Source organism: Dermacentor variabilis, chromosome 1 (assembly GCF_050947875.1).
Source record: "Dermacentor variabilis isolate Ectoservices chromosome 1, ASM5094787v1, whole genome shotgun sequence".
Taxonomy (NCBI): Eukaryota; Metazoa; Arthropoda; class Arachnida; order Ixodida; family Ixodidae; genus Dermacentor; species Dermacentor variabilis.
The window spans coordinates 214,678,399-214,697,732 of NC_134568.1; the positions used below are offsets into that span (position 1 = coordinate 214,678,399).

General features: G+C 47.8%; 1 protein-coding gene across 3 annotated transcripts in view; it reads right to left on the bottom strand.

The window, feature by feature from the left end:
* Positions 1 to 12,401: 12,401 nt before the first annotated feature.
* The window catches only part of LOC142557013 (uncharacterized), an 88,721-nt gene continuing 81,788 nt past the window's right edge, over positions 12,402 to 19,334 (bottom strand). For all 3 annotated transcript variants that reach the window (XM_075668567.1, XM_075668560.1, XM_075668553.1), the window contains one exon: positions 12,402 to 13,248. In XM_075668567.1, coding sequence (XP_075524682.1) covers positions 13,099 to 13,248 — 150 coding nt within the window. In that variant the 3' untranslated portion in view covers positions 12,402 to 13,098. The remainder of the gene's footprint in view (positions 13,249 to 19,334) is intronic.

A 19,334-nucleotide genomic window follows, 5' to 3' on the forward strand; every position in this document is an offset into this window, starting at 1 on the left:
GTTGCCAGGTTCAGATTCCAATGGCGGCCTGTCCGGATCCAGGGATTCTTAGCACCCTCTGCTGCGTCACAGGTCTGACCGCCACCGTGGTCAGTTGCTTCACAGCTGCTGGGGACTGAGGGGCGGGGATTGATTGTTGTGCTCATATAGGAGGTTGTGGCTAAGTACTGCACCAGGGTGGCCAATCCTGCTCTGGAATGTAGTAGACAAAAAAATTTGAAGGCCGAATCCACTCTGTGAAGGTGGATTGCCAGCGAAGCTGTTACCATCCACTTAATCTATTATAGTCTAACGAATGAAATGAGTACGCCGTGAAATGCAGTGTATTACCCGCGATGGAATCATCTTCACCGCGTACATTTCGCTGGGCACTTCCAAGGCCGACGTAGCTTGAGCGGTTCATGCGAACGCACTTCGCGGTGTTGGCGATAGATAACACGTACTGCGCCTTTCGTCATCGTGGGGGACTTTAACGTCGACATTTCGAAACAGGCAAGCAAGTGGTTCTAGGCTTCGAGGGAGGCAACGAAGTCGTCTGCATGTCGATCGGTACGTTGACCACCTGTCCTTTGATGCCGGACTGCCCGCCTCCGTGAGAGATGCACCTGATCGACATGAACGGGATCCGCGGTGCAACCACCCGTTCTTCGACAACGTTCAGCGGGGGCAGATGCGGCGGAATCGGAGGGTACGAATATCCGCGAGTCTTGGAAAGGAGAGGCAGTTTACCTTCGAGTAGAGAATCCTTGCAGGTCATACATGGCCACTCCAGGGATGCCTCACGCACGGTGAACCCCTTGCCGCACGTGTGCGTGTGCGCTACATGTTTTTTTTTTTGCGCTAAATCGTCGATTTCTAAAAAGCCGAGTTTTCTGTGGACCGCCACGCAAGAATCGCCGGTTGGTAGAGGTACACAGCTTCGCTGTAAAGTAGGCTGATGATGGTTTATTACAATACAGGAAGAATTTTTTTCTTCAAAAATGTTACCCAAAATGATCCATCGACCTATGTCCATGGTCAAAGAGTCTCTACTTGTATTTGTGAATAAAACTAGCAGAAATACTGTGCTAACGAAGTTCCTCCGTCACACCTGCAGGATCCTTTCCTCACCTCAGGAACCTCACCTCATATCGGCCAGTATCGCTAACATCATGCGTATCAAAGTTGATGGAAAGACTAATATGTACGAGGTTAACATGGTATCTTGAGCAAGGAAATAGACTGCCATCATGTATGACCGGATTTCGTCCACGGTTGAGTGCCCAGGACAGTGTCTTGGATCTACTGAGCCATATCGAGCACCATCGCGTAGACGGCCTTTCCACACTCGCCATCTTTATGGACGTTGCCAAGGCATACGACTGTGTGCTTCATACAGGCATCATCAACGGACTCCGAGCCATGGGTGTCTCGGGAAATGCTCTTCGATTCGTCCATGAATTTCTCAGTGATCGATGTGTACAAGTTAAGCTGGGAAGTATAATGAGTGTCAAGCGACGCATTTCCCTCGGCGTCCCACAAGGAAGTGTCCTACCCCCTTGCTTTTTAACGTTGCCATGGCCACCCTTCCAGATGCCCTGAAAGTAGGTCGGACGGCAGTTAATATGTCCATCTACGCAGATGACATCTGCATTTGGATCTCGGGGTACCAACACAAACGTTTGGCCCGGATAGCCCAGGCCGCAATCTCCACTATCGATCGCCACTTATCGACGCTTGGCCTATCCTTATCAGCAGAAAAATCAGCCTTCATGCTTTTCCCGGGAGTGAGACGCAAGTCAACACGTCTGACGCTGAATATCAGAGGGCATTCAATTCTTCGTGCAACTCATGTTCGATTCCTGGGCGTCACCATCGACAACAAGCTACTATGGCGTGGTGCGGTCGAAAGTGTTGTGGCTGCATCGGTGCAAAGAATCAACGCACTTCGTCGATTGGCAGGTGTACGTTGGGGAAACAATCCTATATCCATGCTTAAACTGAACGCTGCACTGATAACAAGCCGCATTCTCTATCAGCTCCCTCTGATATCACCGTCATCGAGTCAATTCGAGCGCTTGGAGGCAGTGCACAGAAAGGGACTTCGCTTGGCGTTGGGAGTTCCAACGGCGGCTTCAAACAAGAAAGTCACTAATGAGGCAGAGTCTCTTCCACTCCGCCTCTTGGCATCTCAGGCCTTGATGACGCAGCTATTCAGGCTGGGCGAGTCACGCGCAGGCACGGCGCTTCTCCGGCGGCTAAGATCAAGAACTCGCTCACATTTCCATGCGGCGCTGAACACCTTCCGATTTTTAGGATTGGAATGGCCTAAACGAAGTCGCCTTGGCCCGCCATGGTCTTTTCCGGACGTTACCTGCAGCCTCAATGTACCCCACCTTCCGACGAAACGCACGATTTCAACTGCCGAAGCCAAGTTTATTGTGTTGGACCACTTGAGCACTTTGTTTCCAAGCCATCTACAAGTGTACACAGACGGTTCGGTGTGTGCACAAACAGATAGCTGTGCAGCGGCATTCTGCATACCATCCCTTGATGTGTCATGGTCTGGCCGACTGGATCGCGTAGTTTCCTCTACAACAGTAGAAAGCGCCGCAATCACCGCGGCTTTGCGGAAACTACGTGCCTTTTCTGCACGAGCTGTCGTGGTGCTGACGGATTCCAAGTCAGCATTACAAAGATTACATCGGGGCCTACCTCTAGAGAAATTTACAAGGCAGTCTCTGGCACTGATTGACGACCTCACGAGCAAAGGTTTTAACATAAGGTTTCAGTGGATTCCATCACACGTAGGATTTGATGGAAACGAGGAAGCTGACGCCCTTGCACGCCTAGCGCTGACATGTGTCCCAAAAGTGAAAGCTCCAAAAGCTTTTCAAAACCCTAAGGATGCAATCCGCCTTCACTTTAGACAGATGCACCAGAATCCACACGAATCCTGTGTGACTCATGGATTTACACGCGAACAAGCGACGCTTTTATACCGCATCAGGACCGACTCCGCAAACACCCCAGCTTGGTTATTCAAGACTGGGCTTCGCGCTTCCCCACTCTGTGTTTTCTGTGGTGACATTGGTGACAGCGAACATTTCATTTGGCTATGCCCATAGTTTGACACAGAAAGAAAAGCGTTGGTCGACAACCTGCAAAAAAGCGGTCTCACGCACAGGACCTTTGAAGACGTTGTTTTCCCCGGAGGGCCCGCGGCATTCAGGAAGAGAGCGCAACGCCTGCTGATAGCCTTCCTGCGAGACACGGCGCTCATCGACACCTGGTGACACATCCCTGATCTCAACTTGAAGGAGGATCAGGCGGAACAATTGCCGGCTATGTATGCCAGGCTAACCCCGCCTGCTTCAACATCACCACCACCACCACCACCACCACCACCACCACCACCACCGTCACACCTGCTTGTTCCAGCAGCACTGGTGCCAGTTGCACTGGTGTACATTATGTAAACAAGGTTTTTCACGTAACTTGTGCCAAGGATTTAAGTGATTAGCCCCAGCTGGATGGAACTAATGGCATGTGGTTTGTCATCACATGTGACGCTCCTTAGAGTATTTTTTAGATTCAGCTGAATTAGTTAATTAACTAAGATAAATTATGCACAATTTTTCATTTTCACTTTAGGACCAAGTGCGTTTTGTTGTGTTGTAGAGGGGGTTCAGAAATGACCGATCCAATTTTTTGTGACAACGTACAGTCGCAATCTAAAATACGCGGCGCACGGCTCCGGGCGCAGGGAGCGGCTGCGGGGCCACACCGCAGCGCAGCTATCAGGGACTTTACATCGGGCTAGAGTCAGTAGCGTAGCAACAGGGGGGGCCGGGGGGCCGTGGGCCCCGGGTGCAAGGGGCCAGTGGGGGGGGGGGTGTCATATACGTTTGAAGACACCCCTCATTCCGCCGGCCACACCCGGGGGGTGGGGGGGGGGGGGTGACAGAAGATCTAAGGGCCCCGGGTGCCAGACGACCTAGCTACGCCACTGGCTAGAGTTACTGTATATGCTACCGAAGGCTACCTTTGGTAGCATATACAGTAACTCTACATCGGGCTACATCGGACGCCTGCTTTGAGGGTGCACCGAGTGACGCCTATCTTCGCCCTCACTCTCGTGCGGCCAAGTCACGCTCTTGATAAATTTCAAGTGCGGCGTTCTGCTGTTTCGCAGCTGATGGCCAGTGCACAGACGGTGTTTACATAGAGTTTCATTTATTTAGAAACTCTATGGTGCTTTCATTTTGCTTCGTTTGCCGTGCTGCCGTAGTTCTTGGCACGGCGGCGGCGGACGGCTGCTTCCGGGCACGGCTGGAAGGTTCGGACGGTTTCTGCAATGTGAGCCTAGTACGTAACGCTTTCGCCTTAAACGAGAATGGGATATTAGTCAGGACGGGCGTTGACATCAACAAAGTGGTGGCTCTTTGCTTGCTACTCCTATGCACCAATGCCTTGCCATGGCGCTCTTCGTTGAGAGCGTGCATGCAGGTGCGCCGTCCGTTCAAACGCCAAGCACGGAAGCGCGGCACACAAGGTCGCGAGACACACGTAAACATGGAACCAAATCGGCCACTGCCAGGCATGCGTTCCGAACGCGAGCTGGCGCGGGAAGGAAGGCAAGCGCGCACTGATGAACCTTCTTTCCAACTGACCGTCAGCCATAAAATAATATAGTAAACGTTTACTATATATGTTACTTTACGCATCAGCTGCGAAACAGCCGAACACCGCACTTGAAATTTATCAAGCGCGTGACTCGACCGCACTAGCCCGATGTAAGCCCCTCAAACTTCGCGTTCGAGGTTCATGCACAGCTGCACAGGTGTACTTCAATACACGAGCTGATAGAGCGTTATGCAGAATAAGTGCATTTTGCTGCCCTCGGCACCGTGCGCCTGCCAGCCGACGCTTCATCCCGGAAGGTGGGAAAGAAGCGGCTGCTTTGACTAAAGGAACGAATCCTCCCTACCGCAGGCGTATCTTATGTTCGCGCGAGAAGCGCGGGGAAGTGAAGGTTAGCGGATGCGCTGCAAGAGTCGGCAAGGCTCCATAGAACGTACGCCTGCGAACACATCGAACGACTAGCTGTTCCGTGGTCGCATGTAGGCCGGTTCTACGCGCGTGCTGTTCTGCACCGTGCGCCGGCTGTCGCAAAACTTTGTTTCCGTGATGCTTCACTTACCGTGATAAGAAGGCATCTCAGGCCGCAAGTCAATGAATCTAAACGCGGAGTCAGAAATGACATTCTGCCTCCTCGCCGGCGCGCTGTCGCAGTGATGCGCGGCCACCCGAAGTTTGTTCAATAAAGCACGACGATTCCTCAAGCGAGAATGTGTTTGTGCTCATCAACTCCAAATGGATCGCAAATGGGTCGGTGTGTCGTACGTGTCTATAGTGCGGTCTTACAGTGCAGTGAGAATGCGTACATTATTTTCCTATCGCCAGACACCTAGCTTGCAAGACAGTCTGAGAGCCCCATGCAGGAAGCCCAAGCAGAGAAAAGCAAGTAGAAGGCAGCGATAAAGGTGACCTTTTTTAAAAAGAAAACACACAAGAACTGGGCAGCGGCTGGCACCTGCGGTTGAAGAGAACAGTTCAGTTGGCTGGCCTTATAAGACATGTTTATTTTCACAAAAGCCAGTAAAAGCAGCCTATTAGACCTCAAGGCCCAACTTGGAAAGTTCATTATGAACTTCTTTTGACATGACATGGGCAACATGGGTCATTTAGTGGCAGTGAGATATCGCGATTGTTTAGTATTGCTGCGGAGCGTGCGCGTCCGAGCAGCCCAGTTACGCCCAGCGCGGCGTGGTTTCGCGAGAAATGTAAACAAGAGAGAAGAGCTGGCCCGATAGGCGGAGCAACGCCATGAGCAACGCCAACATCGTTTCTCCTCTCTTTTGCGCTCCCTCCTCGACCGTGGCGCTGCCTACACTGCTCGAGCGTAGCAACGGCGCCAACATGCGCTCCTCGCCGCTCCGTAATGGCGCTGATGCACGGCGCCAGGGCCCACGTGATGCTATTAGGCCAATAGCGACGCGGCGTCAGCCTCGGCCAGAGCGCGCGAGGAGGAGACGGCATTCTTCAAAGCGTGGCACTATTGGCCTCGAGCTCCACCACTGGAAAAGCTGGCGCCACCGTCGGCGTGACGTGCTAGGAGGGATCACGAGCACATAGCGGCCGCGTCGGCTGCTTCGGGCGCGCCGAAGCGAGCTGAAAACGAGTTTAAATTCCCTCGTACGCTGCGGTCCTCATTTAGTGGCGAAATTTTCCCGCTTCGAGTGTCTTCTTTACAACGCTTGAAAGCACTACAATAGGTAGTGGCCGCCTTTGAAGGCGCGAAACATGGTAGGCTACTGCTCGGTGCCGCAGGGCCGGACGCACGTAACGGAGGCCGGTGTCAGTCACACGTAGCCGCAGGACAAGAAGCTGCGTGAAGCTTGGCTCGCGAAACATAAAACCGGCAAACAGTCATCGGCTACAACTCGGTTATGCAGCAAGCACAGACGCGAGGAAGATTTCTGCTACGGCGCCCGGTCTACGATGTTCTGAAAACGCGCACTGAGACGCCGGTTTGGTCTATGAACTTGTCGATGCTATAGATACTGGCAAGTTCAGTGGAGTGGAAAGGCAGCGGTAAGAAGCACATTTAAAAAAAGCATGGCATATGGTCATCTTTGTGTTATGAATTAATGCACTGGAATACTAAATAGGAGCAGCGGGAAATTGCACGCTCAGAACACCGATAAACATACAGTTCGACGCAACTCGACAAATAATATTGAAAGGTCAAAGAATTTGGAAGAAAAAAAGATTGAATCGTCGCGACGGCACATCACAGTCCCCGTAGGCATCGAAGTCTCTACAACGAAATTATTTTTGAACAGCTCTGATAGCGCCCACGCAACAATGGTTGCTTGTATACTGTCAAATGCTCATATTCTGCGGTCTAAAGCTCATGGCACGGTGCGAAAACGCGCGCGCGGAGAAAGCGAAACAGTGCGCGGACAAGCATGCAGACGCGCAGTCCGTCGCTGCGAATCTGCGCGATCGCTGCATTGAGGCTTCGTTCTATTACGCTCCATTTAGTTATACAAACACTATAAGAACATATTTCACATAGTTTGCTCTCAGCGTTTACCTGTACCTTTCACGCAAGAAGGCGGTTCGGGAGACTCCATATCGCGGCGACCGTGCGCAGTGGCGTTCACTGTACGTATTCGGTAAAGAGATAGCGTCTGTAAACGATTGTGTGCTTTCAGTTTGCCCAAGATTATTATTCTCTTCTCTCGTTTCGAAAGTACTTGCAGAAATGTCCGGTAGAGCTGGCGCGTGGTGTTTTCAGTGAGCGCTGACAGCAAAACCTATGAGGAGCGCGCCGCGTGATCCCTCATACTACGCCAGCGAGGCGCTTCCGATAGATGGCGACTCCGTAACTCCTCGCCGCCAATACGACGTTTAAGGGGCTTTAAGGAGAGGCCCTACCCCCTCTGCGCGCTAGGAGAAAAGTGTGGAGGAAATGACGCAGTAGGTTCTCCTTTCTTTTGCTGTTTTTGTTATTTCTTTGCTGTAGTGGCCACGCCTTCCGGGCCACAATGGCGGCTTTGTTTTTGTTTTGTGCGCTCACAAGTGTTGCTCCGTAGGTTTCGTACCGTGGCAACGGCGCCGTGCGGGCAGGTTCGCGTTGGTTTCCGTGTTTTGTTGCGCTGCGTTATCTGGACCGTGCTCTACCGGATGTTGCTGTGGCCAGGTGGGACAGGAGGAACTAAAGTTCGTGAAATGAACGCGCATGCAACGCTGTACGCAATGTACCGCGCCACGGCAATGGCAACGGACAAGGGAATATCCGCGGCAAATTTTGCCTTCTTTGGCGGAATCATGCTAACGCGCTAACGATTGTTTAGTATTGCTGCAGAGCGCGCGCGTCCGAGCAGCCCGGTTGCGTGCAGCGCGGCATGGTTTCGCGAGAAATGTAAACAAGAGAGGAGAGCTGGCCCGATAGGCGGAGCAACGCCATGAGCAACGCCAACTTCCGGCTTCACTTTAGCTTCACAAAACGTTACGTCAGGGCCTCTCCTGAGTTTCCTTCCTCCGTGAACGCCAACTTCCGGCTTCACTTTAGCTTCACAAAGAGTTACGTCAGGGCCTCTCCTGAGTTTCCTTCCTCCGTGAACGCCAACTTCCGGCTTCACTTTAGCTTCACAAAGAGTGACGTCAGGGCCTCTCCCGAGTTTCCTTACTGCATGTTATACAGTAACTCTAGCCTCTAGCCCGATGTAAAACCCCTTGATAATTTGAAAGTAGCGACACTCTCCTCCTCACGGCGCTTTCCTCCTCGATTCTCCTCGCCCGCCGGCTGCGCACGGCGCGCTTTTCCTCCTGGGCTCCCGCGGACGGGCCGCAGGATTCTATGGAGGCGTCTTATTTTGGGCCAGTTGCGCGCCCCAGTGGGGTTGAAAATTTTGAGAAATGCTAATAGCAGCATCGATAATGCTGGAGGCAACATTTATGAGAAAGTTCGTTTTTTCTTAAAGCCGTATGAACGGGGTATACCGATGTAAAGGGAGCTTTGAGGCGAGTTCTATAATCCAGACAATTTTTCTACCACATGATCAGATGCTTTAGTTCGTGCGTCTGATCTAGTGTTGCTTGTGTGTTGTTGTGTGTGGCTTATTAAGCGGAAGCCTTAGACCTCTGTTTCAAAGTCCCGTTGTGAGCTACAGAAAATATCACGTGACCGAAGGAAGGCGGGAAGCGAACCAAAGCATGTGCAGTCGCATATAAGAGATTATTAATGATTAGCAAATGATTGATTAGTGATCGGATTAAGATGAATTCGGGTGTATTAAGGAGGATTAATGTATATTAAAGTCGATGAAGGTGCATTAGGGTGAATGAAGGTGGATTAAGGTGCATAGAGGAGGACTAGGTTGGATTAAGGTCGATGAAGGTGGATCAGGGTGGATGTAGGTGCGTTGAGGTGGATTAAGGCAGATTATAGTGGATTAGGGTGGATTAAAGTGCATGAAGGATAAGGGTGGATTAAGAAGGATTAAGGTGCATTAAGAGGGATTATGGTGGGGTAGGGTGAATTAAAGTGAATGAAGGAGCATTAGGGCGGACTAAGGAGGATTAGGGTGAACTAAGGTAGATGAATGTGGATTCGGGTGAATTAAGGACGATTATAGTGGATTAAAGTGAATGAGGAAGCATTAGGGTTGATTAGGGAGGATTAAAGTGCATTAAGTAGGGTTAGAGTAGATTAATGTAGATGAAGGTAGATTAGGGTGCATTAAGGAGGGCTTTCGTGGATTCATTTTTATGGTGGATTAAAGTGAACGAAGGGGGATTAAGGTCGATGAACGTGGATTCGGTGGATTAATGTGCATTAGGAGGATTTTTGTATACTAATTGGTCTTAATACTCAATGAACCCTAATTCACCTTAATGCTCCTTTATCCACCTTAATACTCCCAATCCGCCTTAATACATCCTAATCAACCTACATCGCCCCTAATGCACCTTAGCCTAGCCTATAGGTCTTAATCCTCCTTTACCAACCCTAATCCATCATAATCCGCCTTAGTCCTCCTTCATCCACCTTAATCCTAATTCATGTACCTTAATACAGCTTAATAGTCCAATCTAGCTTAATACACCCTAATCCACCACTATCAAACCTAATCCAGCTCCATGGTCCCTAATCCATCCTAATTCGTCTTAATCCTCCTTTATCAACCCTAATTCACCTTTATCCACAGCAATCGGCCTTAATCTCCCTTTATCCACCTTAATCCTTGTTCATGCACCTTAATCGGTCTTAATACCCTTTCATCAACCCTTCACCTTAATCCAACATAATCCGTCTTAATCCTCCTCCACCCACCTTAATCTTTATTCATGCATCTTAATCCTTCTTAATGCACTCTAATCCACCTTAATCTTCTTTAATACACTCTAATCAACATTAATCCTCCCTAATCCGCCTTATGTCAATCACTAATGATTCAATAACTTGTGTAATCATTCTCTTATACAGGGGTGGACATGCTTTGGGTCACCTCTGGCCTTCCTTGGGTCACGTGATACTTCCAGTTTACAACGCGACCTTGAAACATAGAGATCTAGTCTTTCGCCTTAAAACTTTTAAAAAACTCAATGTTGACTAGCTAACGCTCATCACCAGCTGCAATACCACGGGTATATATCTTGCCACTAATTTTTTCAGGGCGCAAAGCAGAATGTATAATGCTGCACTTCCGACTGAATAACTGTTGTTAGCGACGTGCGAGGTGATGGAGCCGCCCCAGGATATTAAGCATACTGAGGACAACCGCAACAAAAACGGTGGTGAGCAGGCCGGAAGAATGAAAAAAGAAATTAAGCATTACGGGATGCTTTGCTACGAGCTATAAGAAAGACGTCTCAGCTCGCAAACAACGCTGTTCTTAGTCGGAACAAAGTTCTTACGGCCATGGAATGTCATGCAGCGACTGCTTCCCTGCGCAAGCCGTCACGCTTTCCTTGTGGTATCATAAAAAACGGCATAACCATCTTCAGGCTTCTTGCTGCAGTACGTTATATGCGCAACAGCGCGGCATAGCGTTAGCACATAGAGCAAGGAACATATAGCGTACAACATTCGCTACGCCGAGCTAAAGCGCCGAGCCAGCCGTGCTCAGGAGGAAAATGGCGCAAACAAAAAGAAAAACACAAGGAAAACTCAAGATCCGCGCGTTTCCAAAGGCAACGGCTGGGAGACCAATCGTCGTGCAGAAAAACGGGGGAAAAACTGGTTGCCGCGGGGGAACGCGCAAGGGGCGAGGAGGTCGCGCGGCGGCGGCAGAGTTCAGAGTGTCACTACTTTCAAATTATGAAGTGATTTTACAGGCCCGATGGAGGTAGCAGCGCCGCGGTGTGGCCCCGCAGCCCCTCCTGCGCCCGGAGCCGTAGGCCGCGCATTTTTTTATTGCGACTGTACATGCTGCATGGCGATTTTTTTCAGCGTAAGATGAAAGCTTACGAAATAAGATCACGTGACTGCGCTTGTGCGCCATCGTATTGCAGCACTCTCAACTGTGCGTCGAGCCTAAAAGGGACGACGGCGCTTTCTTTCCGTGTGCCACCGCCAAAGGTGCTGACGCACTGCGAAGCCGGTGCCTTGAGCCGCGGCCGCTCACTTAACGGTCCGCGCGCACGGTTCTTTTGCACAACACGATAGCGCATGGGCGCAGTCAAGGGTTTTCTTTCATATTTTGCGGGCTTTCATTAAATGCCAAGAAAAATCGCCACACAGCATGTACGTCGCCACAAAAAATTGGATCGGTCGTTTCTGAACCCCCTCTACAACGCAACGAAACACAATTGGCCCTAAAGTGAATATTAGAAATTTTGCATAATTCATCTTAGTTAACGAACTGAGGTCAAAAGAAGAAGCGGAAGCTAAAAATACTTTAAGGAGCGCCACGTGACGGCAAACCATATGCCATTGGTTTCATTCAGCTGCGGCTAACCACTTTTTTTAATCCTTGGCACAAGTTACGTGAAACAACCTGCATATACTTCTGTTAGTCACCGTAAAATGGTTGATCGCCTGCAAAGCATCTAATGAGGACAACTCTGGCAATTCTGACAAGGATGCAGCTTGTGGGTCAATTCAAGATTTAGTATCCAGGCTAATAAATAAAGAAGTGTCATGTTCAAAGTAATGGGTTTCAAACTAATGCATTTAAATTATGGGGTTTTACGTGCCAAAACCACTTTCTGATTACGAGGCACGCCGTAGTGGAGGACTCCGGATATTTTGACCACCTGGGGTTCTTTAAAGAGATACTAAAGTGAAAAATGATTTCTTCTGCATCAGCAAATTACCGTTCTACACCATAAACACCACTCTTACAACAGTAAGACGTTTGGTAAGCCAGAAAAAGCGCAAGAACGAAATACGGGTGGCGACGCCTACTTAAGTTCCCGCACCTGGGGGCTGTGACGTCTTGGATTTTGATGGCATCTTCTAGGGCCTACTAATTGTATATATAGCGGTACAGATTGACTACATGGTGTTTTAAAGGAACCACACTCTCAGGCAAAGTTACACCCTTTGGATTGCCCCTTCTGCCACACAACGATAATCGTTATCTGCCTTGATGCATTTCCTTTCTTTAACGCTGCGAGCCCGGTACTTTCCAGTAACGAATGGCACGCGCGTTATCGGCATAGAACAGTTTACACCCTTTCGAGTGCCCCTTCTGATAACGCGCGTGCCGTTCGTCGCTGGAAAGTTCCGGGCTTGCAGCGTTAAAGAAAGGAAACGCATCAAGGCAGATAACGATTATTGTTGTGTGGCAGAAGGGGCAAGCCAAAGGGTGTAACTTTGCCTAAGAGTGCAAATATTAAACATGGCAAGTTTCGGCAACCTTTATTCAGCCAACGCGGCCCAAATGCGAAAACATACTTTGGCATCCCTGATGTCACGCCGACGTACCGGCGCGAAATTCAAATGCTGATACTTGGACCTTCGTTTTCTCATCTAATAATCGAACAATTTTTTTAATGACTTCCTGCAGGGTTCCCAAACGCTTCATTAGTCTAAACTGGTTTATTGTTTCGCTTTAGTGTCCCTTTAACGGGCACCAAAATCTAAGTACACCGGTGTTTTCGCATTTCGCCGCCATCGAAATGCGGCCGCCGCGGCCGAACGAATGCACTTCGCAGCATGTTCGATATATAGGGGTCAGCCTATATTAGTGTTAGACCTATTCCAGACTAAATACAGTAGGTGGCAGGTTTACATTCCTACTGCGACATTTATATAAGCCATGTCTGTGGCAGCTTCTGCTAAGGTTCTTGTGACCTTCAGCAAAGTGCATTTATTCATTAAAGCAATGATCAAGGACACCAGCAGATTTCGGTCTGCTATTGATTTCACTCAAGTGCTCATTTTTCTTTTATTCATGCACTCATTTACAGTATACTAAAAGGGGATGAGCTGATGACTATGGTGATTTCATGAATTGAGAATTAAAATATAGTCCTTTCCACTGCATTTGAAAATGTTGTCTACATGATATAAAATCTTTCCAATGCATTGACAAATATCTACATGGGTGGCTTTGGGAGCACATTCTCTTTTGCTGACTGGTCAAACAGACTTTTTTGCCCTTGTTTCAGTTTTTGGCTCAGTTGCACTTCAAGTCTAGCAATTTCTTTCGTCTGCTTCAATGTCTTCTGGCGGAGGGTGTACAGCTCCTGAGAAGGAAAAAATAAAAAGGCATTTTCACCATTTATACAGTAATAAAGGCCACCGGGAAATGTCTGCAGGAATTGAACATGTTGGTCTCTGCACTTGTTCAAACAGTTTAGCTTAACATTCATGAGTGGATTCGTAGTTACGAAGTTAGATGGCTTCTATTATAAAAGTGGATTACTGCAAGATTATCAAGAATATCATTACAAGAGCTTGCTAACACACAAAGCCAATCTTGCAGTACCAAAACTAACTTCAGTAATATTGATCTGGTTTCTCGCAAGTTATCATGAACAGTTTAGCTCCATTTGTGTTCCTCACTTTTTGCATAGGTGAATGCAAAAGGAAGTAGAGACTCACACATAATGGAGGAGCAGCTCACAGCTTTACTTCAATAGACATTAGTTTTCCAATTTCACTCTCAGTGGCATTTTTGTCAAAACAAATTAACAGGTCAGCATACACAAAAGCTGATCTAGCTTGTGTCTGCGGTTGTCAATAGAAAACTGCAGTTGACATGAGACAGTAGTCACTGCCCATGGTGTGATCTCTAGAAAATATTTATGCGCTGTACATTCTTTAGTACATATCTTAATTAGAAGAGCTTCAAGACAAGTACAGTCTACTTATAAAGGAAACACAAATAGTTATACCTGCACTGCCTCTAGCCCAGATTCGAGAGAAAAGCCTGCCTGCCACACCAGCCTTGTCAATATTGTTGCAAGTCTGAAGACCGAAGCATTTGGTCAGCCATTGCAGAGGAAGACAATGTGAAAGCGCTTGTATACCACCTTGGTCACTGTTATGTCTGTGCAGCTGATTTTATCGCGCAAACATTAAAAAAATATAAAGGTTCATGCTACAATATCATGAGAAACATACTAATAAATGCACTCATACTCTAGTTTCTTAGGAACGAGTATGAGAGAGTGACTAAAAGTAAGAGTGGACGCAAGTGAGCAACAGTAAGTGGGAGTGGGCACGAGTATGAAAGAGCAAATGCGAACAGGTGAGTAATATTGCGAGTGCAAATGAATGTCAGTGGACATGGATGAGTCAAGTGAGTGAATAGCTGAAAAAAATATTTGCAAGTATATGTCCACTTATTTTGTCGACCTACATTAATACAGGGTGTTCCAGCTAACTTTGGCCAGAGTTTAAAAGGATGCAAATGCCACATAGCTGGACAGAACAAAGGTAATATTGTTTGCCGTTACTTATACCCCTGTCACACGGGAAGACTTAACAGCATTCGATGCATCGGATGCCATTCAGTCTCTTGCGGTGCTATACAGTAAAATATAATGGCATTCGCAAATGATAGCAATGACGATCTGGAACAAAATTTTCTTTCGGGTCCGCAGCCGCTGCAGCTGTACCCACAGCACCACACGTCAAACACCGACGAACCACCACGAGAGTACGTAACACCACTGCTGCCATTGCTAAACAAACACATCCAATATGGCTGACTGCCGCGACAGACTCCTGATACAAAGAGTAATAGCGTTTGAGCCCAGCCGTGGTGAAAATATCGTGGCAAAAATTGTAATTCTTTTTTGAAAGACTAAAAAAATATCTTTGCTGATGCACGCATTATTTTTTCGCGTTGTGTGTAACTTGTTTATCTGGGGTCAAGAGTATACATTCGGTTCGAAATCGAATGAGTTCCCCTAACTCATTCAATGGCAAATGTCATTCCATTCGAATGACATTAAATTTTCCTGTGTAAATTCGATTTGAATGGCATTAAATTTTCCTGTGTGACAGGGGTATTAGAGAGACTCAAACTACTTTTTTTCATTCTGCCTAAATGGATAATTAGTCTTAATCAAATTCTCAAATATAAGTAGATTAAAAGTGTAACTGAGAAAATTGCAAAGCGACATGAAAAACTCCCCATACAGCTTTCTGTTGCTCAATATGTGCTACATAAAAGTGTTTTTGTGAGTGTGAAAGAAGACCGCGAATTCACACAAAGTGCGTCGAGCGGTCAGTTGCGCGGCAATTTTGTGTGCATTTGCGGGCATACTGGACAGGGCAATCAGAATCAATATTGGGAATATTCCCATGACAATGGAAAAAGTAAAGCTCTGGACATAACAGGCAGCATAGTGGCACTGGTGTGTTGAAACACTGAAACTTGGGTGTACCACACAAAATACAGATTGCGGTGCCAAAAGTACAGGTTTCGTGACCTGCCATGAAGATGAGAAAAATACTGAGTGCTCTCCTGTCACTGGGCCTGTTTACAGGTATGGCCACATTGCAAGTTCAGCTATGTGAGCCATTAGAAAATGTTGAAGCCCTAGGGAACAACGATGCAGCTTTTAATTTCATTACACGAAATTTGCTCCCCATTCAGTGCCACCTGAAAATTGCTACGGTCGCACCAGCCGGCCTCCTCCTAGCTGATCGAACTCGTCTACCATCCCTTGGAGAAATCTCAATGAGTGACTGCTTTTGGAAAAATGTAAGTGTCCCATTCATTGTGGTGCAAAAGCTCTGCACACCCTTAATTTTGGGCTACAACTGGTGCTTAACACTGGGCATACGCATAGAGTTTAACCATGGCGGTTGCACAATAGGATTGCTTCCTCAAGATCTGGCACCTGACCTGGCAGCCACAACAGCCATATAAAGTGCTTTCCTTTCCTCGTGTGCGCACTCTATTTTTAACTTGGCGAGACACGTGGCCACAAAAACTCTCTGAGCAATGGCACTTCGTCATTGCCTAAGCTTTTATCTTACTTTAGTCCCAGAGTATGTGCCCTTTCAACACGCTTACGTGCGCTAGTGACCACACTACCAAAGGCCCAAAAAAATGAGCATGTTCATCCTCCACCAACGCTTTCTTTTCCTGTGCTGGCAACATCTATGATAACTACACCTTTGTCTTCTACTTCATGGGTACCCGTTCGTTGCGACATCGACGCATGCTTAGATGTGGATGTCTGTCGACTGCACTATCTGCTTGCAACCGGGCAATGCATTTGCCGTTCCATGCTCTTTACTGCGCTCCTCTTCTGCATTTGCTGTCCTGGTATTCAACTTATCAGACAGCCCACTGCACCTACACTTTCGAACTGTGCTGGTGTCCAGGGCAGCGCTTCAGGCCTGGTCTGTCCTCTAAACTGTGCAAACACTGTACTTCTCCAGAGAATGCCGATGACTCTGTCCACTGGAATGTGTTCCATTTCGGGCCAAACTTATCAAAGTCCGATATCCAAGCACTGCTAGTGAAATTTCGAAGGTGCTTGGCGTTGTCACCAAGCAAACTTGGCTGTACTACACTTGCTCGTCACAAAATCGACACTGGCTCCCATGCAGCCATTCAACACAACCCTTGTCGTGTTTCTGCTTCTGAACTCGCTGAAATTACAACTCTAGAGAAAGATAGCGTATTTACTCGCATAATGATCGCACTTTTCTGTCAGAAAAATAGACACAAAATCAGGGGTGCGATCGTTACGTGGGTTAAGTTTTCCGCGAAAAGAAAAAATTTTTTCGTCCCATGTTTGCTGCAGGACACCAAAACAAAAATTGCGGCCGGCGGAGCAAGCCGAACACGCCGAACGCAATTTTTTATTCCTCTCGCGAGTACATTACGTGCATTGAAACACTTTCTTCCGTCTCAGTAATGAATAATAATGTTAACATAGGCAAGTTTGCGGCAATAATGTAGCCATGTCCACTTTTGAGGGGACAGAAACAGCTGGGCGCGCTTAGCGGCCAGTGACATAGAAACACATGGCCGGCATGCTGCGGAAACTGCGGCATCTGTCTTCACTACTATCCTAATATGGCACATTTCTGCTAAGGGTGGGTGAATATCTTAGCTGTGTTACAAGCGTCGGCGTATGAATAGGGTACACTTTTAACGTATCAGTGTAAATGTGGCTACTATCGTTGCCACTCGCGATTTGTTGCGTGCCCACAAGTGCAGATGAGAAGAATCGAAAGGCACCTTTTTTGTTGTTGTTGACAACAACCATTATAAAGCCTACACATAATAAAGGCAAGTTTGGCTGCAGCTTTTTTTTTTAGTCATGGAAATGCGAAAAGTGATGAAAGTAATGAAAGGAGGCATATACTTAAGGATTTTTGGTGCGTGCAGACTGCTTGGTTTGTCTTGAACAGTCGTTCGCGTAGCATTCGACAGATGGCAAGCGCGATCAATATTAGCTAGACATGGCACACGACATATCGCTGCGGCGAGTTCGGGGTGTGATCATTACACGAGAAATTTAAAAAATCGAATTTTGACAACAAAATTCAGGGATGCGATCATTATGCGAGTAAATACGGTGTGTTACAGCATGGCATCATATATTGCTCGTTCAGTCCTTGGTTGTCCCCAGTAGTTCTCGAGAGAAAGAAGGATGGCACTATGCGATTTTGCGTAGACTATCGCCACCTAAACAGCATTACCAAGCCAGATGGATACCCTCATCCCCACCTCGATGATGCCTTAGATTGTCTTTTTCACAACACTCTACCTCCTCTCCAGCAACTGGCAGGTTGGGCTTGATGAGAACAACGCGTAAAAGTGTTTTTATCACACTGGATGGCCTGTACCATTTTAACTGCCTTCCTTATGGGCTCTCTAACGTACCTGCAACGTTCCAACAACTAACGGAGTGGGTCCTTGGACACTCGAATGGTTGACAGCATTGGTGTATTTGGATGACATCGTTTACGCTCCCATGTTTTCTGAACACCAACAACATTTGAAGCTCGTCTTGTGCGCTCTAGATGATGGTGGGCTCCGCATGAAGCCTTCGAAGTGTTTCTTTGGCTATTGAGAAGTTACCTACTTGGGTCATGTTGAGAGAGCCCAGGGTATCAACCCTGACCCTTCAAAGCTATAAGTTTCAACAAGCATTTCACCTCCTACAATGGCCAAACAAGCTAAAGTATATTGGGCTTTGCTTCCTACTTCCGTCGACACTCCACCGACACTCACACACTATCGATAGGATGCCCCTAGCATCATTCACACTGACGCCAGTGATCTTGGCCTTGGGGCGGTTCTTCTACAATCCAACGCCAAAGGGACCGAGAAGCCAGTTGCCTATGCCAGTCGCCACCTCAGTGAACCAGAAAGTCGATACCATGCTTCTGAACTTAAGTACCTCGCAGTAATCTGGGCCATTGTGCAGTTTTAGCCTTACGTCTATGGCAAGCATTTTACTATTGTTACTGACAATGTTGCACTGCGCTGGCTCCAAACAAAAAAAAAACCTAAATGCCAAACTTGCCCAGTGGGCTCTCAAACTTCAAGACTACAGCTTCACGGTTCATCGCAGTGGTTCTTGTCACCAAGATACTGACTACCTTTCACGCAACCCTGTTGTTACTAACTACTCTGTGCTGGCATTTGCAGTACTCGATCTCCGAGCTGCACAATTGAAAGATATCGAAATCTGTGACATCGTTTGGCGCCTTTCTGGCAATACCAGTACACCTAAGCACCGCCTCGAGAGACTCATCAGCTTATGCAGCTCGAGATGGCTTCCTTTATCATCGACTTACAGGAAGTGAATTTTACCTACCTGTGGTGCCTATGACCATGTGACCATCCATACTTTTCATGTGTCATGATGCCCCCTCTGCTGGCCATCTGGGTCAGCAGAAGACTCTGGCTTGCGTTAAGGAAACATTTTGGTGGTCTGGTATGCGTGCCGATGTATACCCTGTATGTGTCATCCTGCACCATTTGTCAAGCTCATAAGGTTGTCACAAACCCACAGCCTGTGCCCTTACAACCAATCACCCTCCCTAACGTACTGTTCGATATCGTGGGTATTGATCACATGGGCCCATTTCCTTGCAGCAAGCCAGGCAACAAATTTCTCATTGTGACCACAGACTACCTGTCTAAGTGGGTAGAAGTTCGAGCCGTCCCTGATTCTGCAGCCGCTCATGTCAAGACCTTTATTAATGAGTGCCTCATATTCCGGCATGGCATGCCAAAGTTGATTTCTGACTGCGGCATGGCATTTACGTCGCACACCTTCAAAACTTTGTCTAAACAAGGAATACGACACGCTGCAGCATCCCCTCAACATCCACAAAAAAATGAACA